This window comes from Zalophus californianus, chromosome X, assembly GCF_009762305.2.
Source record: "Zalophus californianus isolate mZalCal1 chromosome X, mZalCal1.pri.v2, whole genome shotgun sequence".
In the NCBI taxonomy this organism is placed as follows: Eukaryota; Metazoa; Chordata; class Mammalia; order Carnivora; family Otariidae; genus Zalophus; species Zalophus californianus.
The window spans coordinates 47,868,026-47,895,539 of record NC_045612.1 but is presented as its reverse complement, the minus strand read 5'-3'; the positions used below and the strand labels follow the sequence as shown (position 1 = coordinate 47,895,539).

Below are 27,514 nucleotides of genomic sequence, written 5' to 3'. Positions count from 1 at the left end.
CTTTTTCTGTTTAGGATCTAATCTAGAATCCTACTATGCAGCATTTATAGTATGTGTAGTTTAAAAAAAAAAACTAGTTTCCTTTTAGGAGGTGGAAAAGGTAAGCCAGTAGAGGTTGTGTGCAATTTATGATCCTGAGCTATTCTACCCAGAAGGAAACTTTATCACTTCTGTACCAAAGCCCTTAATTCATGACACCTCATCACGGTTATTTTCAGAAAACATGTCTTACATTAGCACTTCTCACAGCAGTACAAAGGGATTTGACAAGTGGTTTATTTTAGTAACCAATATTTTGAGGGTGACAAAATGAGAGGGATGGCCTTATCTGTTTTCTATGCTTCATTTTTTTCTCCAAACTCTATTTAAACTTTTTACTAGAAGTTGCAATATTTGACTATAACGTAAATGCTGAGAAACACCAACACTAACAGGGAAGAGACTCTTTCCAGTGTGTCGTTGGTTTTATTTGCCTGAAATTAAGTATTGAAATCTTACAGAAACCAAATTGATTGGGTTATTTTGGCTTGTTAATCTCAAGAGAGGGAAGGGAAAGCAGGCTATGACATCCATTTATTCCTTTAACAAGTAATTGGATTATTAAGAATAACTCCCACCCTACTGCACGCAAACTAGGAGCCAGGCAATTTGCAAGGTGCTTTACAAATAATGTCTTGCTGAATGGGTCACGACAATCCCATGAGCTACATACTATTATTACCCTTCTTTTACAGGGAGAGGGGCAGGGAACAGAGGGCTGGAGAGGTTAAGTAACTCACCCAAGGTCACACAGCATGTAAGTGATGGAGCCGGGATTCAAGGCCAGGTCAGACTGATTCCAAAGCTGGTCCTCTTGGCCAGTATGCTATATTGCCTCTCTGAGCACCTGCACATTTCAGACACTGGACTGGGTGCTAAACAGAGATGCAACAGTGAACAGGAGATAGCCCTTATGCCTTCAAAGCTTACAGTCTAGTTGGAGGAGGAAAACTATTAAACAGCTAAGTATATATAATAAGGACCTCTCTTCTCAGGTATTCCTTGGATTGGTTACAAATCAGCAAGCAGTAAATGCCAACACTTTTAAATATTTAAATTCCTTTTTTTAGGTCCTCAGAGCAAAGGCCTCTCCCACTCTGTGTACTCTGAGGATCCCTAACAGTTAGGAATGGACTTGATATTGACATGTTCCTCCACTATATGAATCTGGGCTGGATGTCAGCATTGCCATCCCACTTAATCTTTGAGAAGAAACAATGGGAAATATAATGTGGAAATACATATAATGCTAGAACCAAAGCAGCTGATGGAAAATTTTTAAGTCTGGGACATAATTATATTCCATTTCGATTGTCCTTTTGCACTTGAATTAATTGGTAAGCTCTGAGGGAGCTTCATTTGGTTCATGACTGCATTTTATGGCCATGCCATTTTGAAATACAGCTCTTAGAAAAATGACAATGACGCCCCTGTAAATTATAAATTGGCAATGTGATTTTGAAGATGAAGGGTCAGAAGACTTACAGCTCAGCAAATGACAATCATTCTCTTCTCCCTTCCAAACCCCAAACCATCAAATACCCTAACCCCATGGTTCTCAACACTTGGCTGCACATTGGAATCACTGGGGAAACTTCAAAATTACCAATGCCTATGTCCCACCCCAGAGGCTGTGATTATTTAATTGGTGCTGGGTGTGGCCTGGGTTTTGGAAACTTTAAAAGATCCCTGTGGAATTTTATTATGCAGACAAGTTTGGGAACCACAGCCCTAATCAGAGGATAATAACCCCGACCGCACATTACAATCGCCTTGGGAGATCTTTTAAAACCCCAGATCCTTGAGCCATACCCTAGATCAATTAAATCAGAATATCTGGGGTTAGGGACCAAGCCCCAGGAACCAGGAGCTTTTTTTAAAAGCTCCCAGATGAGTCCATCATGAAGCTGAGACTAGGAACCACCGCCGTAGGTAAAACTCCAAACCTGCACTCAGGGCAATGGCAAAATTGCACTCATAGGTTCAGCAACTCTAGGTTGAGCCTAATGAGAAGAAGCTACTTCTGAAGACAGGTCAGAAGCAGGCTGAGGAGAAATCCTTAAAACAACTGTCCTACATTAATGTTAAAATGAGCTCACTTTTAGGGGTGCCTGGGTGGCTCAGTGGTCAGGCGTCTGCCTTCAGCTCAGGTCATGATCCTGGGGTCCTGGGATCGAGCCCTGCATTGGGCTTCCTGCTCAGTGGGGAGCCTGCTTCTCACTCTCCTGCTCCCCCCCGGCTTGTGCTCTCTCAATCTCTCTCCCTGTCAAATAAATAAATAAAATCTCTTAAAAAAATGAGCTCACTTTTCTCTTGCCATGGGTGAGGGTTACTTTAAGGCTTGGCTAGAATTACTAGCAACTGATGGTATCTCAAGCCCACTCTCTACCACACCTACCAAAATAACTGCTGGAAGAATGGTAAAGGGAATGCTTTCAAGGGATGAAAATCTTTTTTTTTTAAGATTTTATTTATTTATTTGACAGAGAGAGAGAGAGAGCACAAGTAGGCAGAGAGGCAGGCAGAGGGAGAGGGAGAAGCAGGCATCCTGATGCGGGGCTCGATCCCAGGACTCTGGGATCATGACCTGAGCCGAAGGCAGCTGCTTAACCAACTGAGCCACCCAGGCGAAAATCTTTTCAAAGGAGTGCAAACCAGTGCTTAGAGACCCGGGGTGGGTCTAGACGAGGAGGAAGCAAAAAAGCAAGATATTTGGCCTATGCATTACACACCTAGTTTTTTTATCTGCAATCTGATGTGCACTGTCACTCATCAAGTCAAACACCAGGCTTGGAGACAAAAACCCCAGACCATGGTTTTCAGCCTTACTTGCACATTAGAGTCATCTAGAGAGTTTTTAAAATAACAATGTTAGGGCCACATCCAAAATGAAGGCAATCTGACTTTCTAAGGAGGTGACACCCAGGAACCTGTTTTGAAAGGTCCCCAGGTGATTCTAATGTGCAACCAAGGTTGAGGAACAGTTGCTCTGAACAAGTGGGTCTCAAACTTGAGTGAGCATCAGAATCCCCTGGGAGTATGTTACAACACAAATTGGTGGGCCCCATCCCCAGTTTCTCATCGAGTTGGGGTGAAGTCTGAAAGTTTGCATTTCTAACAAGCTCCTAGGTGATGATGCCACTCCTGCTGGTCCAGGGGCCACACTTTGAAAGGCAAAGCCCCACCCAGACCACTGGTTCTCAAACCTGGCAGCACATGAGAATCACTGGGGTGGGGGGCATTTTTTAAATACTGACACCTAAGACCCTTCTTAAACCAATTAAATTGGAATGTCCTGGGTCCAAGGCTCAGTACTTTAAATTGCTCTCCAGGCGATACTAATGTGCAGTGAAGTTCGTGATCCACTGCTCTAGACCTAGATATTTTACAGTTGGAAGAGATTTAGTACAAACCCTTAAATCTCCTGGTAATTTACAGCTACTTTAGCTACTACTGGTATACATATCACAACTCCAATTTCCATTGTTCTTTCTTTTTTTTAAAATATTTTATTTATTTATTTGCCAGAGGGGGGGGAGAGTATAAGCAGGGGGAGTGGCAGGCCAGGAGCCTGATGTGGGACTCGATCCCAGGACCCTGAGATCATGACCTGAGCCGAAGGCAGACGCTTAACCATCTGAGCCACCCAGGCGCCCCTCCACTGTTCTTTCTTAATCATTACTATTAACAATGTGACCAATTCCAGGTCACCAACTTGTTCTACCAGTTTGCATAGGATGCTCCTGGTTTTAACACTGAAAGTCCCAGGTTGAGTAAATCAAGACAGTTGGTCACTGTACTAATGTTTTACAACTCACAGACAGAAACACAGTACTATTAGATTTTGCTTTTAACATTCAGCATCCAGGTCTTGGTTTCTAAATACCATTCTCCATTAAAAGGAACCAGGGTTCCGTGGAAATGGCTGTTTCCAGGACTGGGGCAGGGAAATGTATGGTGAGCGTAGGAATCTTGTACCAGAATCTAAGGAAGTGCTCGAAGACTCATGCAGGAATGTCAAAAGGACATGGGAGTTTAGCCATTCTGACAGGTGTGAGGTGATATCTCATTGTAGTTTTAATTTGCATCTCCCTGATGATGAGTGATGTTGAGCATCTTTTCATGTATCTGTTGGCCATCTGTAGGTTTTCTTTGGAAAAATGTCTATTCATGTTTTCTGCCCATATTTTAATTGGATTATTCATTTCTTGTGTGACTATAATCAACAACACAAGAAAGAAAAGGTGTTGGCGAGGATGTGGAGAAAGGGGAACCCTCTTGCACTGTTGGTGGGAATGCAAACTGGTGCAGCCACTCTGGAAAACAGTATGGAGTTCCTCAAAAAGTTAACAATAGAACTACCCTTCCATCCAGCAATTGCACTACTAGGTATTTACCCGAAGAATAAAAAAATATTAATTCAAAAGGATACATACACCCCAATGTTTATAGCAGCGTTGTCTACAATAGCCAAACTATGGAAACAACCCATCCACTGACTGATGAATGGATAAAGAAGATGTGGTACACACACACACACACACACACACACACACACACACACACACACACACACACACACACACACACACACACACACACAATGGAATATTATTCAGCCATAAAAAAAAGAAATCTTGCCACTTGCAATGACACGGATGGAGCTACAGAGTATTATGCTAAGCAAAATAGGTCAGTCAGAGAAAGACTTCACTCCTGTGGAATTTAAGAAACAAAACAAATGAGCAAAGGGGAAAAAAAAAAGAGAGAGAGGTAAGCCAAGAAACAGACTCTGAACTATAGAGAACAAACTCGTGGTTACCAGAGGGGAGGAGGGGGATGGTGGGTTAAATAGGTGATGGGAATTAAGGAGGGCACTTGTGATGAGCACCAGGTGTTGTATGGAAGTGTTGAATCACTATATTGTACACCTGAAATTAATATTACACTGTATGTTAACTAACTGGGATTAAAATAAAAACTTTAAAAAAATGTACAAAAAAAGGACATGGGAGCCAGCCTGAAAACTATCACTGGCCAAATGAGAAAATTTGAGCTAATATTACAAAGAAAGTGTCTGAACTGAGTGTAAAATACTGAATTTAAATAAGAAAAACACTGAGTCAATATAAAAATAAATCAATAAAACTGCTACTATTGGAAATAACTATTACATCAACTTCTGGCTCTGAAAATTCGTGTTCAAGGGGAATTAGGCTTTTACTTCCCCTTTTTGATTCATATTCCATAGATGAGGAAAAGCTCATCAAAACACAAGAATGCCTTGGGGCGCCTGGGTGGCTCAGTCATTATGCATCCGCCTTTGGGATCGAGCCCTGCATCAGCTCCCTGCTCTGCAGGAGGCCTGTTTCTCCCTCTCCCACTCCCCCTGCTTGTGTTCCCTCTCTCACTGTGTCTCTCTCTGTCAAATAAATAAAATTAAAAAAACGAAACAAAACACAAGAATGCCAGCTAAGAAAAATAGACTGGATGACAGAATTAGGAAATCAACATTTTCCAACCCCAATTAAATCACCAAGCCAGGGAATACATTTTAAAACTCAGAAAACCAAATTACTGAGTCAGGAAACAATAATCAACGGATGCTAAAATCTTTAGGTGAGATGTTACTGGGGAACAGGACAATCATATGGTACCAAAGTAACACCCAACAGATTTCTTGTTAATTATAAAGAGAAAATCACATGGGGAGTTCTGAGGGCCACTACCTAAATCATCACCTTCACTAAGAGTGGACAACTTACATTACATGCCTCCTGCTAAGATGTGACATAAAGCACACGACATTGCTCATGAAGCATTCTTATAAAAAATGGTTTAATCGAATCAAATCAAGCCTCTGATCCCAAGCACTTCTCATTTACAGGAAATTCAGGGGCTGGAAGGAAGAGCTAAACACCACCATAAGGAAACAAAGCATCCTATTCTGGGATACAGGACCAGTTTTTAAAGCAGGACAGTCACAGGATGGCTGGTGACACTACAATTAGATTCCTAATGTGGGGCAGAGCCAGTCTCTTAAAGTCAGTGCCATTAAAAAAAAAAAAGTGGAGAGACTGTTCTAAATTAAAAGAAACACCACACCCAAATGCAACATATGAACATATAGCCATATATATGGCTATCAAAGACATTTAGGAATTGTGCAAGACTGTTGAATCACAGATCTGTACTTCTGAAACAAATAATGCAATATATGTTAAGAAAAAAAAAAGAAGAAGATAGCAGGAGGGGAAGAATGAAGGGGAGTAAGTCGGAGGGGGAGACGAACCATGAGAGACTGTGGACTCTGAAAAACAAACTGAGGGTTCTAGAGGGGAGGGGGGTGGGGGGATGGGTTAGCCTGGTGATGGGTATTAAAGAGGGCACATTCTGCGTGGAACACTGGGTGTTATGCACAAACAATGAATCATAGAACACTACATCAAAAACTAATGATGTAATGTATGGTGATTAACATAACAATAAAAAAATAAAAAAAAAAGACATTTAGCAGGGCGCCTGGGTGGCTCAGTTGGTTAACCACTTGCCTTCGGCTCAGGTCATGATCCCAGAGTCCTGGAATCAAGTCCCGCATCAGGCTCCCTGATCAGCAGGGAGTCTTCTTTCTCCTTCTCTAATAAATAAATAAAATCTTTAAATAAAAGACATTTAGGGGCACCTGGGTGGCTCAGTCGGTTAAGCATCTGCCTCTGGTTCAGGTAATGATCCGAGAGTCCTAGGATCGAGCCCCGCGTCAGGCTCCCTGCCCAGCAGACAGCCTGCTTCTTCCTCTCCTTCTGCTGTTCCCCCTGCTTGTGCTCTTTCTCTCTCTCAAATAAATAAATAAATAAATAATCTTAAAAAAAGACATTTAGGAGACAGCTGGGGAAATGTGAATACAGAGCAGTGCTACTCAGCCAGCCCATAGATGTAAATGAACTATGTCACTAAGCACATTGTTTTATTCAGTTTTTATGACATACTTTCTCAGTGAAGTATGTGGTTCACTGATATACTATGGTCCAAGCTCCTTATCTCCCTGTGTACCATCAAGCGGTCTGCAAACCATACTTCAGGAAGCACTGGATTCGATATTAGATAATATTTGTGAAGATCAGTGAGGTACTGTTAATTTCTTTTAGCTGTGCTTATGGTATCATGTACCATATAGTTACATAGAAAAAGGTCCTGCTTAGAAGATGTATGCTGAGGGATTAAAGGTGAAGTGGCATGTCTACAACTTACTTTCAAATAGTTTACCAAAGAGCAGATACACAGATAAAGTAAATATGGCAAAATATTAACATTTGCTGAATCTTGGTGAATATATTGGTGTTCGTTGTGCTATTCTTTCAACTTTCTTGTATATTTGAAAGTTTTCATGATAAAGATGACAGAAGCATGATTCTAAAATCATCTTACAAGATAATAACACTAACAAAATTAGCAGGAAGCTGATTATACAGCCAATTTTATATTCCTCGGGGAATATCTAAGTTAAAAACAGAAAGATAAGTAAAATTAGCCAGAAGAGGTAATGAAAAGTGCATTCCAAGCTGAGGAACAGAGTATGAAAAGGACCAGAATGGGAGAAATTTATCTTTTCCAGGGAAAGGAATTTAATGCATAGAAAAATAAGGCTGTCCAGATTATGAAGGGGTATAGAGGGTGCATCAAGAATTTTGGACTTAAAAAAAAAAGAATTTTGGACTTTTTGGGGCACCTGAGTGGCTCAGTCAGTTGGGTGTCTGCCTTTGGCTCAGGTTGTGGTCTCGGGGTCCTGGGGTCACAGCCCGAGTCAGGCTCCCTACTCAGTGAGGAGTCTGCTTCTCCCTTCTCCTCTACCCCTACCCCAAGCTCATGCTCTCTCTTACTCTCAAATAAATAAATAAATAAAATCATTTTTTTTTTTAAGAATTTTGGACTTTTTAAAAGCAGTAAGAAGCCAATGACAGATTTTAAGCACTGGAGAAACATAATGACATTGGTATTTTAGAAAACTCACTATGGCTGTAGAGAATGGAATGGATGGGGCAAGAGTGGATACCACAGCATCAGTTAAGAAGATGGTTTTTTGAGGGGCACCTGGGTGGCTCACTCAGTTAAGCATCTGCCTTCAGCTCAGGTCACGATTGAGCCCCACATCAAGGCTCCCTGCTCAGCGGGGAGCCTGCTTCTCCCTCTGCCTCTGCCCCTCCCCCTGCCTGTGCTCTCTCTCTCAAATAAATAATAAAATAAATAAAATCTTTTAAAAAAGAAGATGGCCTTTTGAGCAATAATGCGGTAAGAAACGATGGTAACCTACAGGGATGGAGACTTGGTGATATGTTGGATGGGGGAAGGAGACAGAGAAGAAGGACTCAGATATAATTCCCAAGCTTTTGGCTTGAGTGACTGAATAGATTGGTATATTCATCAAGACTGGGAATATAGGAGGAAGAACAAGTTTGGGGGACAGATATGAAGCATGCAACATTAGATATGTTGAGTTTGGAGTACCCAGAAGATATCCAGGTGGAACCCCCTTTGTAGGCAGTTGGGTATGAGACTGAGAGACCTAACTCTGGTTTCTGGCTTAGGTAACTAATAGACAGTTTTGCCACTTACAGATATGAGGAACAAAAGAGAAGATAAAAGTTGCTTTCCCATTACATAAAATGAAAAATAGGGAAATGAAAATAAAACTTATCGGACTGCCATAAGTCAACACTTTTTTTAAATCACTTTACATTTCCTTCTAGCATTTTTTAAATGGATATGTATGTAGTAGCTTTAATGGCTACATTTTTTTCTGAGAAGGAGGCTTCTCCGTATTTAGGATTGAGAAAAATACTAGTTGACCCAATATAATTTTGTAAATCAGTTTTGTACATGTCTTTAGGCTGTTAAAAGATTTAAAATACAATCCAAATTGTTGGAGAAGTAACCAGGGACAACTCCAGAGTTGAAGAAATCATGGACTAGAGGATGTCAGTTTCCATATCCAGTTTATTATATACTAGATCATTAGAGGATTGTGGAGCTTTCTGCATCCATATACTACATGGCACAGTTACGGGTATTCAGTCTCTTCTTTGAAGATCTTCTTTCCCAGTGTCTCTACTATAACCAATTCTCCTTCCATATGTGAGAGCTGATTGGTGCTATTGTTCCTACCATTTTTGAAGGGTATTCTAGAAATTCAAATCCTAGAAAACCCAAAGGGATGAAGCTCTGAGATCACACAGTCACCCTGCAAGCACATTATAGCTTATGCTACTTTTTTTAAAAAAGCTAGATTTGTTTCTAGTTCTAATCCTTGGCCACTTAAGGAATGCAGAACATATCTACCAAAATCTCTCAGCAAATACAGAGACCAAAGTCAATGTGTTATTATTACCAGCTGCAGAGAAAAGCTTAGTTGTATTGTCTCCACACCACAAACAGAGTCAGACAGAGGAGATTAGACTGAACTAGGATCAAGGCAGCCATGACAGGCTGACAGCAATAGGAAAGAACAGTCTAGATCTAGGGCCGAGGAGTGGCCACAACGAAGCCAACATCTGTGAGAGCTAGGGAACCTGAAAACTAAGGTTATAAATCTGTATCAGATAGAAGGCCTGCTATAGTTGACCCTTGAACAACACAGGTTTGAACTGTGCAGACAGACTTATACACGGATTTTTTTTCAATAAATAAGATACAGCAAATGTATTTTCTCAATAACATTTTATTCTCTCTAGCTTCCTTTCTTTTAAGAATACAGTATATAATACATGTGACATACAAAATCTGTGTTAATTCACTGGTTCTATTATCAGTAAGGCTTCCAGTCAACAGCAGGCTAATAGCAGTTAAGTTTTTGAGGAGTCAAAAGTTATAGGTAGATTTTCGACTGTGTAGGGGGGTCAATGGCCCTAACCCGTGTTGTTCAAGGGGCACCTGTATATTCTTCCTGCTTGAGATCCAAAGGTTGGTTTCTCCAGTAATGCTCTCAGGATCTGCAATGTAGCAAGATGCCAGACCTGGAAAGTACTAAAACTCCAGCCTTAATAAACAACCTGCAGGGGCACCTGGGTGGCTCAGTTGGTTAAGCGTCTGCCTTTGGCTCAGGTCATGATCTCAGGGTCCTGGGATCGAGCCCTGCAACAGGCTCCCTGCTCAGCGGGGAGTCTGCTTCTCCCTCTCCCTCTGCTGCTGACCCCACTTGTGCTCATTCGCTCTCTCTCAAGTAAATAAAATCTTTAAAAAATTAAAAAATAAAAAATAAACAACCTGCAGTCCCGTAGGAGGCTGCTTATCGAGCAAAGAGGAGCACCAGCTCACAGTGTAGGGTGTGGGGGAAGAGATCCACAGGCACAGCTTTTCTCAGGACAAAAGGCTCACCAACAAGCTTCTTAGCAGAGTCTGGAGGACAGCACAGCCTGGAGAAAAAGATCATAATATTAGTTCCTAGATACCAAGGAGAACCTATAGGAACACCACTTCTTAAAAATTAAGCCCTTCCAGGGCACCTGGGTGGCTCAGTTGCTTAGCCGTCTGCCTTCAGCTCAGGTCATGATCTCAGGGTCCTGGGATCGAGTCCTGCATCGGGCTCCCTGCTCAGCGGACAGCCTGCTTCTCTCTCTCTCTCTGCTGCTCCCCCTGCTTATGTGCTCTCTCCCTCTTTCTCTCTCTCTGTCTCTGTCAAATAAATGAACAAAATCTTTAAAAAAAAAATTAAGCCCGGGGCACCTGGGTGGCTCAGTTGTTAAGCGTCTGCCTCCGGCTCAGGTCATGATCCCAGGGTCCTGGGATCGAGCCCCGCATCGGGTTCCCTGCTCAGCGGGAAGCCTGCTTCTCCCCCTCCCACTCCCCCTGCTCGTGTTCCTGCTCTTGCTATCTCTGCCTCTGTCAAATAAATAAATAAAAAATCTTTAAAAAAAAATTAAGCCCTTCCCTGTGTTCCAACAGTCCCCTATGTTTCTCTCTATAACACCATTTACCATATTTAATGTAACTACCTGGGTTTTTTTTTTTTTAACCATCTTCCTCAGTGGAGTATAATTTTTTTAAGGGTGGAAACGAGGCAAAAACTGTTTATTATTCATCTCTGTGTTCCCAGGTTGTGATACAGAGTTCAACAGTGAATAGAGCAAGCAGCCTAAGTCATATATGTTTCTGTATGATTTGTACATGAAAGGTAATTAACAAATATTAATGGATTATTCTATTGAAATTTTTCAAAGATTACTCATTTCGCTTACTTCAAAGGCAGTCCAGCAAAAATAGGCACAAAAATTCACCTATAAACTCACCAAGGAGAACCACTGCTGACTTCTCAGGATATATCTTTCTAAATATGTATATTTAAATTGGCTTCTTAAAATGGAGTCACACTACATATTGTACATACTGCTTTACAACTAGTTTCTTCAGTTCATCAGAGATCATATCCATCTCTCCACTATATGTCAGTCTACCTCACATTTATTGGTATTTCATTAAACGTGTGTACCATAGTTTATTTATCTAATCCCTTGCTATTGGAAATTTAGGCTGTTTCTAACACTTTACTATTTCAAAAAGTCCCTCCATGAATATCCTTAATAGTTTTATCTTTGCACACATTTTTAGTTGTTTAGTAGAATGGCTGAGTTGAAGGGCTTATATGTTTGTAAGGCCCTGAGACATGTACCACTAAACTGTTCTAAAAAAGGTTGTACCAATTTACTCTCAAACCAACAAAGCAGAAGAGTTCTTGTTTCCCTGGCTGACTCTCAACAGTTTAAATAGCACTGTCCCACTGAAATCAGAACAAGGCAAGATATTCACTATTGCTTCTACCATGGAACATTTTCTAAAAAAATTTTTTTTAAGATTTTATTTATTTGAGAGAGAGAGAGAGAGGAAGAGAGAGAGAGAGCATACACAGAGGGAAAGTGAGAGGGAGAAGCAGACTCCCTGCTGAGTAGAGAGCCCCATGTGGGGCTCCATCCCAGGACCCTGAGATCATGACCTGAGCTGAAGGCAGATGCTTAACTGACTGAGCCACTCAGGCGCCCCTACAAGGGAACATTTTCTTATCCAGTGTAATAAGAAAGAAAAAGTATTGGAAGGAGAGAGACAAAACTGGTTTTGATATGGTGGTCACATGGCCAGCTACCAAGAAAATGGCCAGCTACCAAGCAAGAGAATCAACTAGAAAACAAATAAAACTAATAAAAGAATGTGGAAGTTGGACACAAGGTTGGCAATAACCACTTAGAAAAAGTAATGAAAAAGATCCCATTCATAATAGCAATAAAAACTTTACAGTATCTTATATTAACCTTAAGAAGACCTATATTAGAAAAATTACACACACACACACACACACACACACACACACACACACACACACACACACATATATATGGCTTTAGAGAATTATATAACACTAGAGTAATTGAAGAGACATACCACATACTTATAGTGGAAGAGACTGAGCATCTTTTCACGGTTCATAAACACATTTATATTTTCTTCTGTTCATTTTTCTTTTGTACTTTTTTTTCTTTTATTTTAAGCTTCTATTTAAATTCCAGTTACTTAACATATAGTGTAATATTAATTTCAGGAGTAGAATTTAGTAATGCATCACTTACATTCAACACTCAGTGCTCATCGTAAGTGCCCTCTTTAATACCCAGCACCCATTTAACCCATCTCCCTGCCCACCTCCCCTCCAGCAACCCTCAGTTTGTTCTTCATAGTTAAAAGTCTCTTTTATGGTTTGCCTCTTTTTTCCCTCCATGCTCATCTGTTTCATTGCTTAAATTCCACATATGAGTGCAATCATATGGTATTTGTCTTTTTCTGACTAGTTTCGCTTAACACTCTAGCTCCATCCCTATCATTGCAAATGGCAAGATTTCATTCTTTTTGATGGCTGAGTAATATTCCCATGTGTGTGTGTACACACACACATATATACACGTATATACACATACACATATATACACATATATATAGACACACCACAACTTCTTTATCCATTCATTGGTCAATGGACATTTGGGCTCTTTCCATAGTTTGGCTATTGTTGATAATGCTACTATAAACATCAGGGTGCATTTGTCCCTTCAAATCACTACTTTTGTATCCTTTGGGTAAACACCTAGTAGTGCAGTTGCTGGATCACAGGATAGTTCTATTTTTCAGTTTTTGAGGAACCTCCATACTGTTTTCCAGAGTGGCTGCACCAGCTTGCGTTCCCACCAACAGTGTAAGAGGGTTCCCCTTTCTCTGCATCCTCATCAACATCTGTTGTTTCCTGTGTTGTTAATTTTAGCCATTCTGACAGGAGTGAGGTAATATCTCATTGCAGTTTTGATTTGCATTTCCTTGCTGATGAGTGATGTTAAGCATCTTTTCATGTGTCTGTTGGCCATCTGCATGTCTTCTTTGAAAAAATGTCTATTCATGTCTTCTGCCTATTTCTTAACTGGATTTTTGTTTTTTTGGGAGTTTGATAAGTTCTTTTTTTTTAAATATTGTATTTATCCATTTGTCAGAGAGAGAGCGAGAGAGCACAAGCAGGGGAGGCAGAGGGAAAGGGAGGCAGGGAGAGGGAAAGGGAGAAGCAGGCTCCCCGCTGAGCAGGGAGCCCGATGTGGGGCTCGAACCCAGGACCCTGGGATCATGACCTGAGCCGAAGACAGACGCCCAACTGACTGAGCCACCCAGGCGTCCCAGATAAGTTGTTCATACATTTCGGATACTAACCTTTCATTAGATATGTCATTTTTTTAAATCAATCTCTAGGAGTTTGTTATAAATTAAGGAAAAAACTCTTTATGATATAAACTACAAATATTTTTCCAGTTTGTATATTGTCTCCTATCTTTGATTTTGGTGCTTTTTATCATGCAAGTTATTGATTTTTTTTAACGGTTTTACTGAGAGATAATTCACATACCATATAGCTCACCCATTTATACTGTTCAGTGGTTTTTAGTATACTCAGAGTTGTCCATCTATCAGAACAATCAATTCTGGAATATTTTCATTAACCCAAGAAGGTATCACACCCTCCTTAGCCCTCACTCCCCATTTCTCTGCAACCCTCCAATGCTCAGCCCTAGGAAACCATAAATCTACTCTGTCTTTTGAGATCTGCCTAGTCTGGACATTTCCTATAAAAGGAATCATACAAGATGTGGCCCTTTGTGCCTGGCTTCTGGATACCTGTCCCTTATTAGATAAATGATTTGCAAATATTTTCTCCCATTCTATTAGTTGTCTTTTCATTTTTTGATAGTATCATTTGCAGCACAAAAGTTTTTTTAACTGTGATGATGTCCAATTATACACACACACACACACACACACACACATATTTGATACATATATTTTTTGTTGTTGTTGTTGGTTGGGTTTTTGATGTCATATCTAAGAAAGCTTTGCCTAACCCAAGGTCACAAAGATTTATTCCTGTTTCAACCCTTACATTTAGTTCTATGATCTGTTTTGAATTCATTTCTGTGTATGGTGTAACAAAGGGAGAAGTTATTTTTTATGTCGGCAGACTTAACTACCTTTTAGTATATGGCTTTTGAATTTTCATAGTTAGAAAGGGCTTCTGCACTCCAGGATTAAAAAGAAATTCTATGATTTCCTAGGCTACATTTATGGTTTCCCCTTTTTACATTTCAATCTCTGACTCCTTTGTAATTTATCCTGGTATATACAGGGTGAGATACAGATCCAACTTTTTTTTCACCCTGGCTACCCAGTTGTCCATCACCATTTATTGAACAGTCCATCTTTTTCCCATTGCTGTGAGGTGCCACCTTTATCATATACTCAAAAACATTTTTAAACAGTGTAACAAAAATTAAAATAAAGACAACTGGAAGAGGTAAACATGCAAGAACAGACAAGGAAATAAGACTGTGAAAACACATGGGCCTCATGCTTTTATTTTGGGTAGAAGCTCTTTGACGGGGCGCCTGGGTGGCTCAGTTCGTTAGGTGTCTGCCTTCAGCTGAGGGCATGATCCCAGGGTCCTGGGATCAAGCCCCGCATCGGGCTCCCTGCTCAGCAGGGAGCCTGCTTCTCCCTCTCCCACTCCCCCTGCTTGTGTTCCCTCTCTCGCTGTGTCCCTCTCTGTCAAATAAATAAATAAAATCTTTTTTTTTTTTAAAAGCAGCTCTTTGACAACTTTCTCCATTCTTTTCCGTGGTTACTGGTCTGTGTAGGCTTACCTATATCCTCTGCAATTAATATTACCCATTTTCATTTTCCCAGAAAATTGCCCATCTAGGTTTTTAAATGTATTGTGAGCAAGTTGTACAAAATACTTTCTTATAATTTTTAAAAACTTCCTCATAGGGGCGCCTGGGTGGCTCAGTCGTTCAGCATCTGCCTTCAGCTCAGGTCATGATCCTGGGGTCCTGGGATCGAGCCCCGCATCAGGCTCTCTGCTCGGCAGGAAGCCTGCTTCTCCCTCTCCCACTCCCCCCGCTTGTGTTCCCTCTCTCGCTGTGTCTCTGTCAAGTAAATAAATAAAATCTTTAAAAAAAAAAAACTAAAAACTTCCTCATAGCTGTAGTTATGCTTTTTCTCATTTTTTTATATTTTTATGTTTTATTCCTTTATATTCTTGATTAGACTTATTTATCTATTTTATTTTCTTCTTCCAATAACATCTTCTTGCTTATTTGTCAAGTCTATAGGGTTTTTTTTTTGTTGGGTAGTTCATTCATTCATTTCTGGATTTGTCTAACATTATTAATTTCTCCCTTTAGTTTCCTCTAGGTTTATTGTTTTTTTCTAGATCACTGACTTGAGAGCTCAATTCATTTACTTTTAATTCTCACTTATTTCATCCAGGCACATCACCTGTACTTCATACCCACCTATGTTGTTCAAATATTGCAAATTGTATTGCTTATGTAAAAGGGAGAGGGAGGGAGGGAAGGAGGGAAAGAGGGAGGCGAGGAGGAAGAGAGAGACAGAGAGAAGGAAGAAAACTTTTCAAAATTCAAAAAGAATTGACCAGGGCCAGAACTACAGCAAAGAAAGAGGCATTCACCTTGGGTGCAAAATTTAAGAGGGTGCAAAAAACTCAGTAATCAAACAAATAATATTTTAATGCAATATTTTGGAAAATCAAATTGGAAATAACCTGCAGACTGGTTCCCTGCTTTTTTTAAATAAAGTTTTATTGGAACCAGGACCAGGATTAGAGTAAGGTGAGTGAGACAGGGTTTAGCAAGCACAGGAGTGGATTTTGGTTTTTTTTAAAAAGATCTTAATGTGGGGCGCCTGGGTGGCTCAGTTGGTTGGGTGGCTGCCTTCAGCTCAGGTCATGATCCCAGGGTCCTGGGATCAAGTCCTGCATCAGGCTCCTTGCTCAGCAGGGAGGCTGCTTCTCCCTCTGCCTGCCGCTTCTCCTGCTTGTGTGCGCTCTGGCTCTCTCTCTCTCTCTCTCACACAAATAAATAAACAAAATCTTTAAAAAAAAAGATCTTAATGTGTTTTTCATCATGGCTTTCTTGGGACTAATTTTGATTTTTGAAAATAATGCATTATAAATGTATCTTAATTACTGAGATTTTGTGCACCCTCTTACTAAATTTTGCACCCAAAGTGAGTTGCTTTACTTGCCTTACCTGAGACCTGGCCCTATAACTAACTGCTGATAGTAGTATAATGACTTTTTTCTGTCTCTTTATATTACTCTGTTTTCTAAATCTGTACAGTAAGTACAGATTACTTTGATATTCAGGAAAAAATAATTTAAAAAAGAAGTCAATTGGGGTGCCTGGGTGGCTCAGTTGGTTAAGTGGCTGCCTTCGGCTCAGGTCGTGATCCTGGGGTCCTGGGATCGAGTCCCGCATCAGGCTCCCTGCTCAGCAGGGAGTCTGCTTCTCCCCCTCCTCTCTCTCCATCTGTCCCCACTTCTCATGCTCTCTCTCTCAATAAATAAAATCTTTAAAAAAATAAAATAAAAAAAGAAGTCAAGACTCACTCAATGATGTTCCTTGTGGTTTCACCATGGGGCTTGCAGGAAACAAAAATCAGTGTGCGGATAGCCCTGCAGTTTCGAATGGCTTGAACCACCTGATAGTCTGAAGGAAGAAACACATTGCTATTAATATAATTACTTTTGTTTTAAAGATTTTATTTCAGACAGAAACAGTGAGAAAGAGAGAGAGAGAGCACGAGTTGGGGGAGGGACAGAGGGAGAAGCAGGCTCCCCACTGAACAGGGAGTCCCATGTGGGGCTCAATCCCAGGACCCTAGGATCATGACCTGAGCTGAAGGCAGACGCTCAACCAACTGAGTCACCCAGGTGCCCTGCGATTAATATAATTAAGTTATCATGGTCTGGGTTATCAGAAACTACCAACTGGCTAGCACCTAGGATTGGTTAGAAATAGAGAAGTAGGGTCAGAGCCAGCCCACTGGGAGCCCCCTTAGCTCCCAGTAAGTAGGGAGTAAAGGACTAAAGATGGTGGACATCATGAGAACACCCAACTAGTTCTGTTAACAGGAGAGCTATCCATTCTTACGCAGTCCTGCCCGGGCTGGGTTCACCACAGCAACAATGAAGTGCCCATCTTCCTTTGACTTTAGTAGCTGTGGTAAAATCTTCTCTGCTCGACCAGCGTGGAATTCACAGTTCGTGATGCCTGCAGAAGAGAGGCCCCCAGGACAGAAGTCAAAACTCAAGCCCAGTAGTGAGGAAAGGGGCAAGGGAGGGAGAGTTTCAGCTTCACAGAAATGTACAGGAGCCAGGGCTCTGCCATCTTGCCTTTGGGTCTGGCATACCTCCGAATAACAAGGAAAAAAACACTTTTGGACCTGCCTCATTGTTGCCAACACATTTTCCTTTGCAATATCTCAGTAGGCCTTTCAGCTTGAGATACTAGAACATGTTATTTTAAAACTTAGTGACACATAGCACATAAGTACCTATACCAAGAAGAAAACCTTGACTTTTACTCAAGTGCTCTTTCTGCTACATTAGAGATTTTCAGAGCCTCAAGAGTTGTCTGGAGGTAGGGTAGAGAGAACAAGGAGATCTGCTTTCTATATTGTAGTGTGGCATACGATTTTGTTCAAAGAAAAGGTTCTGTGGCTAACAATTGTTTGAAATCTACTGTATTATGTTATAATGCCTCATGAGTCTAATGTCAAGAAGGCTCCTCTTCTTTATTATCCAAAGTTTTGCCAAGTTCTCTTCCTATCATCTAGGCCTGTTCACTGCCTCGGGCTCGTCTTCTGGATAGAAAAAAAGGGGGGAGATTAGCTATTGGGACCTCTTTTAGAAAACCATCAGGACCCAACTCCAATCACTCCAGGACACCCTCCCTCCTTCTCCATAGGTCATGGGTATAGTCGATGCCCTTTCCCACACAATGCTTTACACAGCACAGAAGCAACTGGAGCTCTTAATTTCTCTCCAGAACACGAGCAGTGTACCATTGAAGGCTGCAGTCCACCTGGCATCTTCTACTGCCTGTTCCACCAACTCAATCCCAAGGACCTGCGAGGCATACTGAGCCAGAGAGAAACCAATCACACCTGAGGAAGGAGGAGGAGAAGAGGAGGATATTTTAGGATTTTATTTTATTTATTTTATTTATTTGAGAGAGAGAGAGAGAGAATAAGCAGGGGGAGCAGCAGAGGGAGAGGGAGAAGCAGGCTCTCCACTGAGCAGGGAGTCCGATGTGGGGCTGGACCCCAGGACCCTGGGATCATCACCTGAGCTGATGGCAGAGGCTTAACCGACTGAGCCACCCAGGTGTCCCTATTTTAAGATTTTAAACCAATGATGGTATGCCTGCACCACCCACCATCACCTCCCCACTTGAGCCCTGGGTGCTGGGTAGATGGAAGCTAAGTAGCATGTAGATTCTGCCCTGGGCTGCCACTTGCCAGTTCCACAGCAGATATCAAGGAGGATGGTGTTAGAGTTCACTCCGCTCAGCTCCCGCACTGTCCGATATAGCACCTCTGCACCAGCAGTGTTAATCTGGAAAAAGGCATCTGGAGAGATGCGGATCTTCAAGCCCAGGAGATCTTCAAAGAGGTGGGGTTCCCCAAATAGGAGCTGATAGGGGGATTGCTGATGGCTGCAACGCGTCATAGTGCTGGAAAAGAATTTTTTTTAAAAGGTTTTATGTATTCATTTGAGAGACAGAGCACAAGCAGGGGGCAAAGGGAGAGGGAGAAGCAGACTCCCCGCTGAGCAGAGAGCCCAACGCGGGGCTCAATCCCAGGACCCTGGGAGCATGACCTGAGCTGAAGGCAGACACTTAACCAACTGAGCCACCCAGGTGCCCCTGGAAAAGAATTTTTAAAAAAGCATTTTGGAATAGCAGACCATTCCATCTCTACTGGTTTGCAGGGGGTGGGGGGGGGAGTGGGCAGCATCTCAGCCAGGAGACACAGCCCCCATGGCATGGCCCTGAAAATTCCGGAAGAATTCCCTCTCGGGGGATGGAGGTATATGCAGACACCCTCTCATCTAAATTTGGCCTGGGTTCTGGGACCTGGCTGGTGTACAGGGGCCGGTATCACTTAGCCCAGTTCCCCCCCAGTCAGCAGCCCTGCCTCAGCAAGCCACAGCTCAGAATATGGCAAGCCACCCTGCTTGCTGTCTGGCTACCCCAGGTTTACCTTTCCTGGAAGTAAAGTGATGTCAAGTCACAGACTGCTCCTGGCCCAGTAGTGAAAAACTTCTTGACAGCCTCCTTCTGAACATTGAGCTCCTCCTGCCCAGATCACAAAATCAGGAGTCAAGCACAGACTCATCTCTGACAAATTTTCTCTCCAAACTCTACAATAATAATCAGCCTTGCAATAGTCAGACAAGAAGGCACCTTTCTCAAATCCTATTATAAATAACACTTAAGATAAAGCAATGTTCTACATGACAAAAAATACACTATTTACACATCTTGGCAGAAGCATCGCTTTGCTTATCAGCTTTTGACAAATCCTATACAATAGACATGGTGCTTTCTCCAATTTGAGCCTCCTTAATAGTCTTCTAAAGAAAGTGTGAGAGTTATTCCTACTGTAAACAAGGAACTAAACTAAGTTTTTGCCTCATTATGAAGAAGCAATAACTTTTCAACTCCCTTTATGTCTCTCCACTTCAAATATCCCAACCACCCACTCAAATACCACCTCAGATGTGAGTTCTCAAAAAAAAAGAAAGAGGGCATGGGAGGGAATGATCAGGGTAACTAAATTCTTTCTTTGAATTCAGAACATTTTAAAATTCTTACATCACTGCAGAGAACCTAAACATTAGCTTGACACAGGACAGATCACAATAAACTATGCTGGAGCTCTAGAGTTAAAAGGCCAAGAATTGTATTTTGGGGATAAATACCCAGTAGTGCGATTACTGGATCATAAGGTATTTCTATTTTTAACTTTTTGAGTACCCTCTATACTGTTTTCCACACTGGCCATACCAGTATATTCCTACCAACAGTGCAGAAGGGTTCCCTTTTCTCCACATCCTCGCCAACACTTGTTGTTTCTTTTATTTTTGATTTTAGCCATTCCGACAGGTGTGAGGTGGTATCGCACTGTGGTTTTCACTTGCATTTCCCTGATGATGAGTGATGTTGAGCATTTTTTCATGTGTCTGCTAGCCATCTGTATGTCTTCTTTAGAGATAGTCTGTTCATGTCTTCTGCCCATTTCTTTAAATTCAAGAACACTAATTCAAAGGGATACATGCACCCTAATGTTTATAGCAGCATTATTTACAATAGCCAAATTATGGAAGCAGCCCAAGTGTCCATCAACAGATGAATGGATAAAGAAGAGGTGGTATATATATACAATGGGATACTATTCAGCCATAAAAAAGAATGAAATCTTACCATTTGCAACAACATGGATGGAGCTAGGCAGTATAAATGCTAAGTGAAATAAATCAGTCAGAGAAAGACAAATACCATATGATTTCACTTATATGTGACATTTAAGAAACAAAGCAAATGAACAAGGGAAAAAGAGATACAAACCAAGAAACAGACTTTTTTTTTAAGATTTTATTTATTTATTTGACAGAGAGAGAGACAGCGAGAGAGGGAACACAAGCAGGGGGAGCAGGAGAGGGAGAAGCAGGCTTCCCACAGAGCGGGGAACCCGACATGGGGCTCTATCCCAGGACCCTAGGATCACGACCTGAGCCGAAGGCAGACGCTTAACGACTGAGCCACCCAGGTGCCCCCAAGAAACAGACTCTTAACTACAGAGAACAATCTGATGGTTACCAGAGGGGAGGTGGGTGGGGGGATGGGTGAAGTAGGTGATGGGGATTAAGGAGTGCACTCGTCATGATGAGCACCGTGTGATGCATAGAACTGTTGAATCACTATATTGTATACCTGGCCTAATATAACTCTGTATGTTAACTACACTGGAATTTCAATAAATAAATAAATAGGGTTTTTTTTACATATGTAGATTAAACTTACTAATGTATTTTATCATTGTCTGTGCTCACCATTATTTACTGCATCTCCCATTAAAATAGCATTGTGTATTTTCCTGTAGTTCTGTCAGTTATTAAGTGTACGTAATTTTAAATTGTTGTATTTTCCTTTTAAATGGAACCTTCTACCTTTATTAAGTCTTCTCTTTTATCTCTAGTAATACCTGCTGCCTTAGAATCTACTTTGAGGAGCGCCTGAGTGGCTCAGTCATTAAGCATCTGCCTTCAGCTCAGGTCATGATCCCAGGGTCCTGGGATGGAGCCCTTCATCAGGCTCCCTGCTCAGCGGGGAGCCTGCTTCTCCCTCTTCCACCCCCCCTGCTTGTGTTCCCTCTCTCGCTGTGTCTCTCTCTGTCAAATAAATAAAATCTTAAAAAAATACATAAAAATAAAAGGCCACAGGAATTGTGTGTCAACTATACTCATTTTTTTTAAATTACAAAAAAAAAAAGGTCAGGAATCAATGACGTGGGTTCAAGCCCTAGCTTGGCTATTTACTGGCTCTTCACCTTGGGTACTTCTGTGCCTCTATTTGCTCATCTGAAATGAGGATGACAATACTTTTCCTTCTCTCACCTACTTTACAGGTGGGTTGAGATGATCACATTAAGTACAGGAATATTTTAACATGGGAATGTTTCAAAGCCCTAAGTGAATTACAAATGTAAAGTATTATTTGAGTTATGAAATTCTGACTATATTCTCCTCTCTATTGAATTGGCTTTTAGAATCAGTAGAGTACCTACCAACTTCCACCGGCCAAGTTCTTGTGAAAATACTTGGAAGTCCTCACATGGTAATTAACTTGGTAACCTCACCTCAGTCTCTGTGGTTTGATTATGCCAGCAGCATGGTTAGAGTACCTCGCTATCTCCTCCTCACCCCCGACCCCTCTTCCCAACCCACACAAATATTCTGTGGATGTGTAGTTTCTGCAATCTGCCCCGAAACTTCCAAAACCAACTGCAGGATAGTGAAAACAAGGGCTGCTACAGAAGCCACCCTTTATCATTCTGTGAGTCTCACCTGTCTTAAATCCTGGGGATGGAAAGTGATGATGGCCATTGTGTGCCCTTGGCTATTGGTGCGGACTATGAGCTCACGCCAGTACCCACCTTCATGGAACAGAAGGCAGGGCTCCATTGGGGACTGTCGAAGGAATACTTCATAGTACTAGGAAGAAAACAGTATTGTTATGCAGACAAATCTAACAAGTTTCACAGGTGATTATTCATGCTGAGTGATTGTTATGGACTAAATTACATCCAGCCCCATGGATATGTTGAAGCCTTAGCCCCAGTACCTCAGAATGTGACCATATGTGGAGATAAGGTCTTTAAAGAGGTGTTTAAATTAAAACGAGGCCCTACTACAACTGATTGGTGTCCTTTCAAGAAAGAGAAAATTGGGACACACACAGAGACACCAGGAATGCCCGAACAGAGGAAAGATCATGTGCAGACACAGAAGATGGCCACCTACAAGCCAAGGAGGCAGGCCTCGGAAGAAACCAAACTTGCCAACATCTATCTAGGATGTCTAGCCTTCAGAACTGTGAGAAAATACATTTCTGTTGTTTAAGCCACGCAGTCTGCAGTACTTTGTTATGTACCTAGTAGACGGATACAGATTTTGGTACCAAGAAGTGACATGCTGCTGTAACAAATACCTAAAAATATGGAAGTGGCTTTAAAACTGGGAATGGGTAAAGACTGGAAGCGTTTTGAGGGACATGCTAGAAAAAGTCTAGATTGCCTTGAAGAGACTATGGGCAGAAATATGGATATCAGAGGTGATTCTGGTGAGATCGCAGAAAGAAATGAGGAGCATGCTATTGGGAACTGGACAAAAGTTGATTGTTATAAAGCAAAAAAGAACTTGGCCGAATGGTGTCCTAGTGTTGGGTGGAAGGTAAAAATTCTAAGTGCTGAACCTGGATATTTAGCTAAGGAGATTTCTAAGCAGTGTTGAAGGTGTGGCCTGGTTTCTGCTTGCTGCTCATAGTAAAATGTATGGAGAGGAGAAAGATACATTGAAGAAGGAATTGTTAAGCAAAAAGGAACCGGAACTTGAAGGTTTGGAAAAATCTCAGACTATCCATATAATATGAAAGCATGTTCAGGAGGCAAAACCGAGGTCTGGCTGGACAATCCTTTGATAAAGTGATTACAGGTGTGACTCATGGATCCAATCAGCCATCTCTGCAGAAGCCAGGAATAGAGATGAAGTTTTATCAACAGAAACAAGGCCAGCTTTGACTAAAGGGGACAGAGACAAGATATAATAAAGGAAGGCTATCAGACTTCTGGGATTCCACAAGACAGGACAATAGACCTATCTGACTGCCAAAAGGTGTTATCCTTCAAGAAAAGAGAAGAATGACCCCAAGGCAATTCAGAGATCAGCAGGACTGCTGCTACCACTATAGGCCCAGAGGGGACAGGCCCCAGGGGGGCAAGGTTGTAGCCTCAGTTTCAGTGGGCCAGACTGCCAATGTCCAGGGCCTGAAGCATGAGCCTGCCACACCAATGGGCCAAAGGACACAATATCGAGCCAAAGAGGGTAATTCTTGAGCCTTAAAATCTAATGGAATTTGCCCTGCTAGGTTTCAAACTTGCTTGGAACCTATGATACCTCTCCTCTTTCCAATTGCTCCCTTTCGGAATGGGAATGTTCACCCTATTATCTGTCCCACCATTGTACTTTGGAAGCAGATAACTTGTAATGGTTTCACAGGTTCACAGCTGAAGATTTTTTTTTAAAGATTTTATTTATTTCAGAGAGAGGGTGTGAGCATGAGCAGGGGGAGGGGCAGAGGGAGAAGGAGAAGCAGGCTCCCCATGGAGCAGGCAGCCCTACGCGCAGCTCGATCCCAGGACCCTGAGATCATGACCTGACCAAAGGCAGACACTTAACCCACCACTTAAGCCACCCAGGTGCCCTTGAAGATTTTTGCCTTAGGATGAATTATGCCTTGAATCTCATCCACATTTGATTTAGATGATATTCAGATAAGGCTTGGGATTTGGGGTCGATGCTGGAATGGGTTTAAAATTAGGGGCTGGGGATGCCTTGGTGGCTCAGTCGGTTGGGCATATGCCTTCAGCTTGGGTTGTGATCCTGGGGTCCTGGGATCAGTCCCGCATCAGGCTCCTTGCTCGGCAGGGAGCCTGCTTCTCCCTCTGCCTGTTGTTCCCCCTACTTGCGCGCTCGCTCACTCTCTCTCTCTCACTCCCGCTCTATCTTTGGCAAATGAGTGAAATCTTAAAAAAAAAAAAAAAACTTAAAAAAAATTGGGGGCTGTTGGGGGTGCCTGGCTGGCATGTGACTCTCGATCTTGGAGTCATGAGTTCAAGCCCCATGTTGGGTGTAGAGCTTAAAAAACTGGGGGCTGTTATGAAGGGGTGAATGTACTTTGCATGTAAGGAGAATATGAATTCTGGGGGTCCAACGGGTAAAGGGTTATGGGCTAAACTGTGTCCCCCTAAAACTCCTATGTTGAAGTCCTAACCTCCAACACCTTAGAATGTGACTGTATTTGGAAATAGGGCCTTTAAAGAGGTGATTAAGTTAAAAATGAGGTAGTTAGGATGGACCCTAATCTAATCTGACTGTTATCCTTATAAGAAGGGGAAATTTGGACACACAAAAAGACACCAGGGATGCAGGTGTGCACAGAGAGAAGACTATGTAAATATATAGTGAGAAAGTGGCCATCTGCAAGGCAAGGTGAGAAGCCCAGAAGAAACCAAACCTGCTGACACCCTAATGTTAGACTTCCAGCCTCCAGACTTTGAGGAAATAAATTTCTGTTGTTTAAGCTGCCCAGTCTGTGGTATTTTATTATTATGGCAGCTCTAGCAAACTAATGTACTGATATAAGAAACAGGATCCCTGCCCTGCAACCTCACAGAGGAATATTATCCATTGTATTTTCCAAACACTAAGCTCCATGAAGGCTTAGAATTGTATCCTTAGTCTGGTACATAGTAGGTGCTCAATAATTATTATTGAAATAAAGTATGACTGAATGAACAGGAAAGGTGTTTCTATGTAGAGTCTCAATTTATTCTATGTACACTATGAAGTACAATAATCTTCTATTTCTATGAATTCCTCCTGGAAGCAACTCCTAATACAGCACTAGGTTGCTAGGATTCCACTCTTATTTTTAACTTCCTGATATACACCCATCATTTCTATATTCCTTCATATAACCAGGTACCAACTACACCATGGCTTAGCTGGATGCTTCATTTCCTCCTTGTGAGTACAAGTCAGATGCAATCCTGATTTAGTAGCTGGGATAGCAAAAATCCTTAAAGCTAAACTTTTCAAACACAAGCCAGTGGCTAGCACAACAGGACACACTGATTTACTAGCTCCTTTCATTTTTGTAATACGTGTGTTCTAGTTCCACTGTATTTTCAAACAAACCCCCAAACGATGCATGAAAGGAGAAGTTATACCAAAAAAAAGTGCTGTCTGAGAGGGTAAAGTCAATTAAGGCCACACTTAATCACTTTTGCTATACTGTCATAAACATGCAATATAAGATATGCTTAACTACACTGAACATATTTTTCAAATTTTGAGGTTGGTGATTTTAATAAAAAAGACCGGTTCAACTGTTAGTTACTGGCTGGTTGGAAAGCAATGTTTTCTGGAAGCAAGATTCAAAGGTCACTGGGGTCCCGGAAGGATAGGAAATTGAAAAACTGAGTCCGACCTGAAAGATAATGGTAAATAGATATGAAATACAGCTCCCCCACTGTATGAACCGAGACCTTGGTTTCTTCATTTATAAAATGGAGACTGAAACTCTTATTCCTATATGGCAAGGCCTAACTATGAAGAGTAAAAGGGGCTTCTAGTTAAAATAACAGAATATTCCTTATAAAAATCCTACTAAAATGGGAGCCCCTGGGTGGCCCAGTTGGTTAAGCGTCCGATTTTTGATTTTGGCTCAGGTCATGATCTCAGGGTCATGAGATCGAGCACCGCATTGGGCTCTGTGCTGGGCCTGGAGCTTGCTTAAGATTCTTTCTCTCCCTCTCCCTTGGCCCCACCCCCACCCCTGCATGCACACATGCACGCACTCTCTAAAAGAAATCCTACTAAAATGAAATAAAGGAATAAAAAAGGCACAAGCTGATTTAAGCTCATTACTCCACCAATTCTCCCTTCTCTTTCTCCTGCACCATCATTTTCTTGCCTTACTACTAGAACATTCCCATAAACATATAAGCAAGCTCTTACTCTCCCACCTTTAACAAAGAAAGGGAACTTCCTGACCCCACTATCCCTACCAGCCACTGTTATATTTCACTGCTCCTCCTTGTAGAAAAACTTAAAAGAACCGTATTTATTCACTGCCTTCCACTCCTCTCCTTCTATTCACCCACTAGAATCAGGTCCCCACCACTCCACCAGAATGGTTCATGTGAAGGTCACCAATGATGTCCTCATTATGCAATTCAACATACATCCATCTCCACCAGTACTATCACTGCTCTATATCATCTCTCACTTGGATTACTGCAACAGCCTCCCAACTGGTCTCTCCTTGTTTCTATCCTGTCCTCCAATAATCCACACACAACACAACAGCCAGAGTGATTCTGTGAAACCCAAATCATATGACACATCCTGCCCATCAAAACCTCCAACGGCTCAGAATAAAAGCCAAAGTCCCTACAATGACCTCCAACGCACTACATAATCTTGCCCCCATTAACCATCCTACCCCATGTCCAACACTTCTGGGCCTACTTTCAGTTCCTCTAAAAAGCCTGTCACGTTCCCATCTTAGGATGGGCTTTCTCTTTTCCAAGAAAGCTCCACCCTCAGACCTCTACATAGCCGACCCCCTCGCAGCCTCTAAGTTTTATTTTTATTTTTTAATTTTTTTTATTAGCCGCTAAGTTTTAAATGCAAGGTTTCTCATCCTCAGCACTGCTGCCCTTTTGGGCTAATTCTTTGTTGTGGGGAGCTGTCCCA

At 41.7% G+C, this 27,514-nt stretch overlaps 1 protein-coding gene across 5 annotated transcripts in view; it reads right to left on the bottom strand.

Moving 5' to 3' along the window:
- Positions 1 to 821: 821 nt before the first annotated feature.
- TRMT2B (tRNA methyltransferase 2 homolog B) overlaps positions 822 to 27,514 on the bottom strand; it is a 52,489-nt gene continuing 25,796 nt past the window's right edge. Inside the window, exons 7-14 of one of the 5 annotated variants that reach the window (XM_027608205.2) lie at positions 22,541 to 22,687; positions 19,675 to 19,769; positions 18,931 to 19,145; positions 18,475 to 18,576; positions 17,562 to 17,681; positions 17,018 to 17,117; positions 10,297 to 10,445; positions 822 to 914 (exon numbers count right to left, since the gene is read on the bottom strand). In XM_027608205.2, coding sequence (XP_027464006.1) covers positions 10,319 to 10,445; positions 17,018 to 17,117; positions 17,562 to 17,681; positions 18,475 to 18,576; positions 18,931 to 19,145; positions 19,675 to 19,769; positions 22,541 to 22,687 — 906 coding nt within the window. In that variant the 3' untranslated portion in view covers positions 822 to 914; positions 10,297 to 10,318. Of the gene's footprint in view, positions 915 to 9,038; positions 9,231 to 9,281; positions 10,446 to 17,017; positions 17,118 to 17,561; positions 17,682 to 18,474; positions 18,577 to 18,930; positions 19,146 to 19,674; positions 19,770 to 22,540; positions 22,688 to 27,514 lie in introns of those variants that run through there. The other 4 variants (XM_027608204.2, XM_027608206.2, XM_027608203.2 and 1 more) reach the window with 4 other exon arrangements.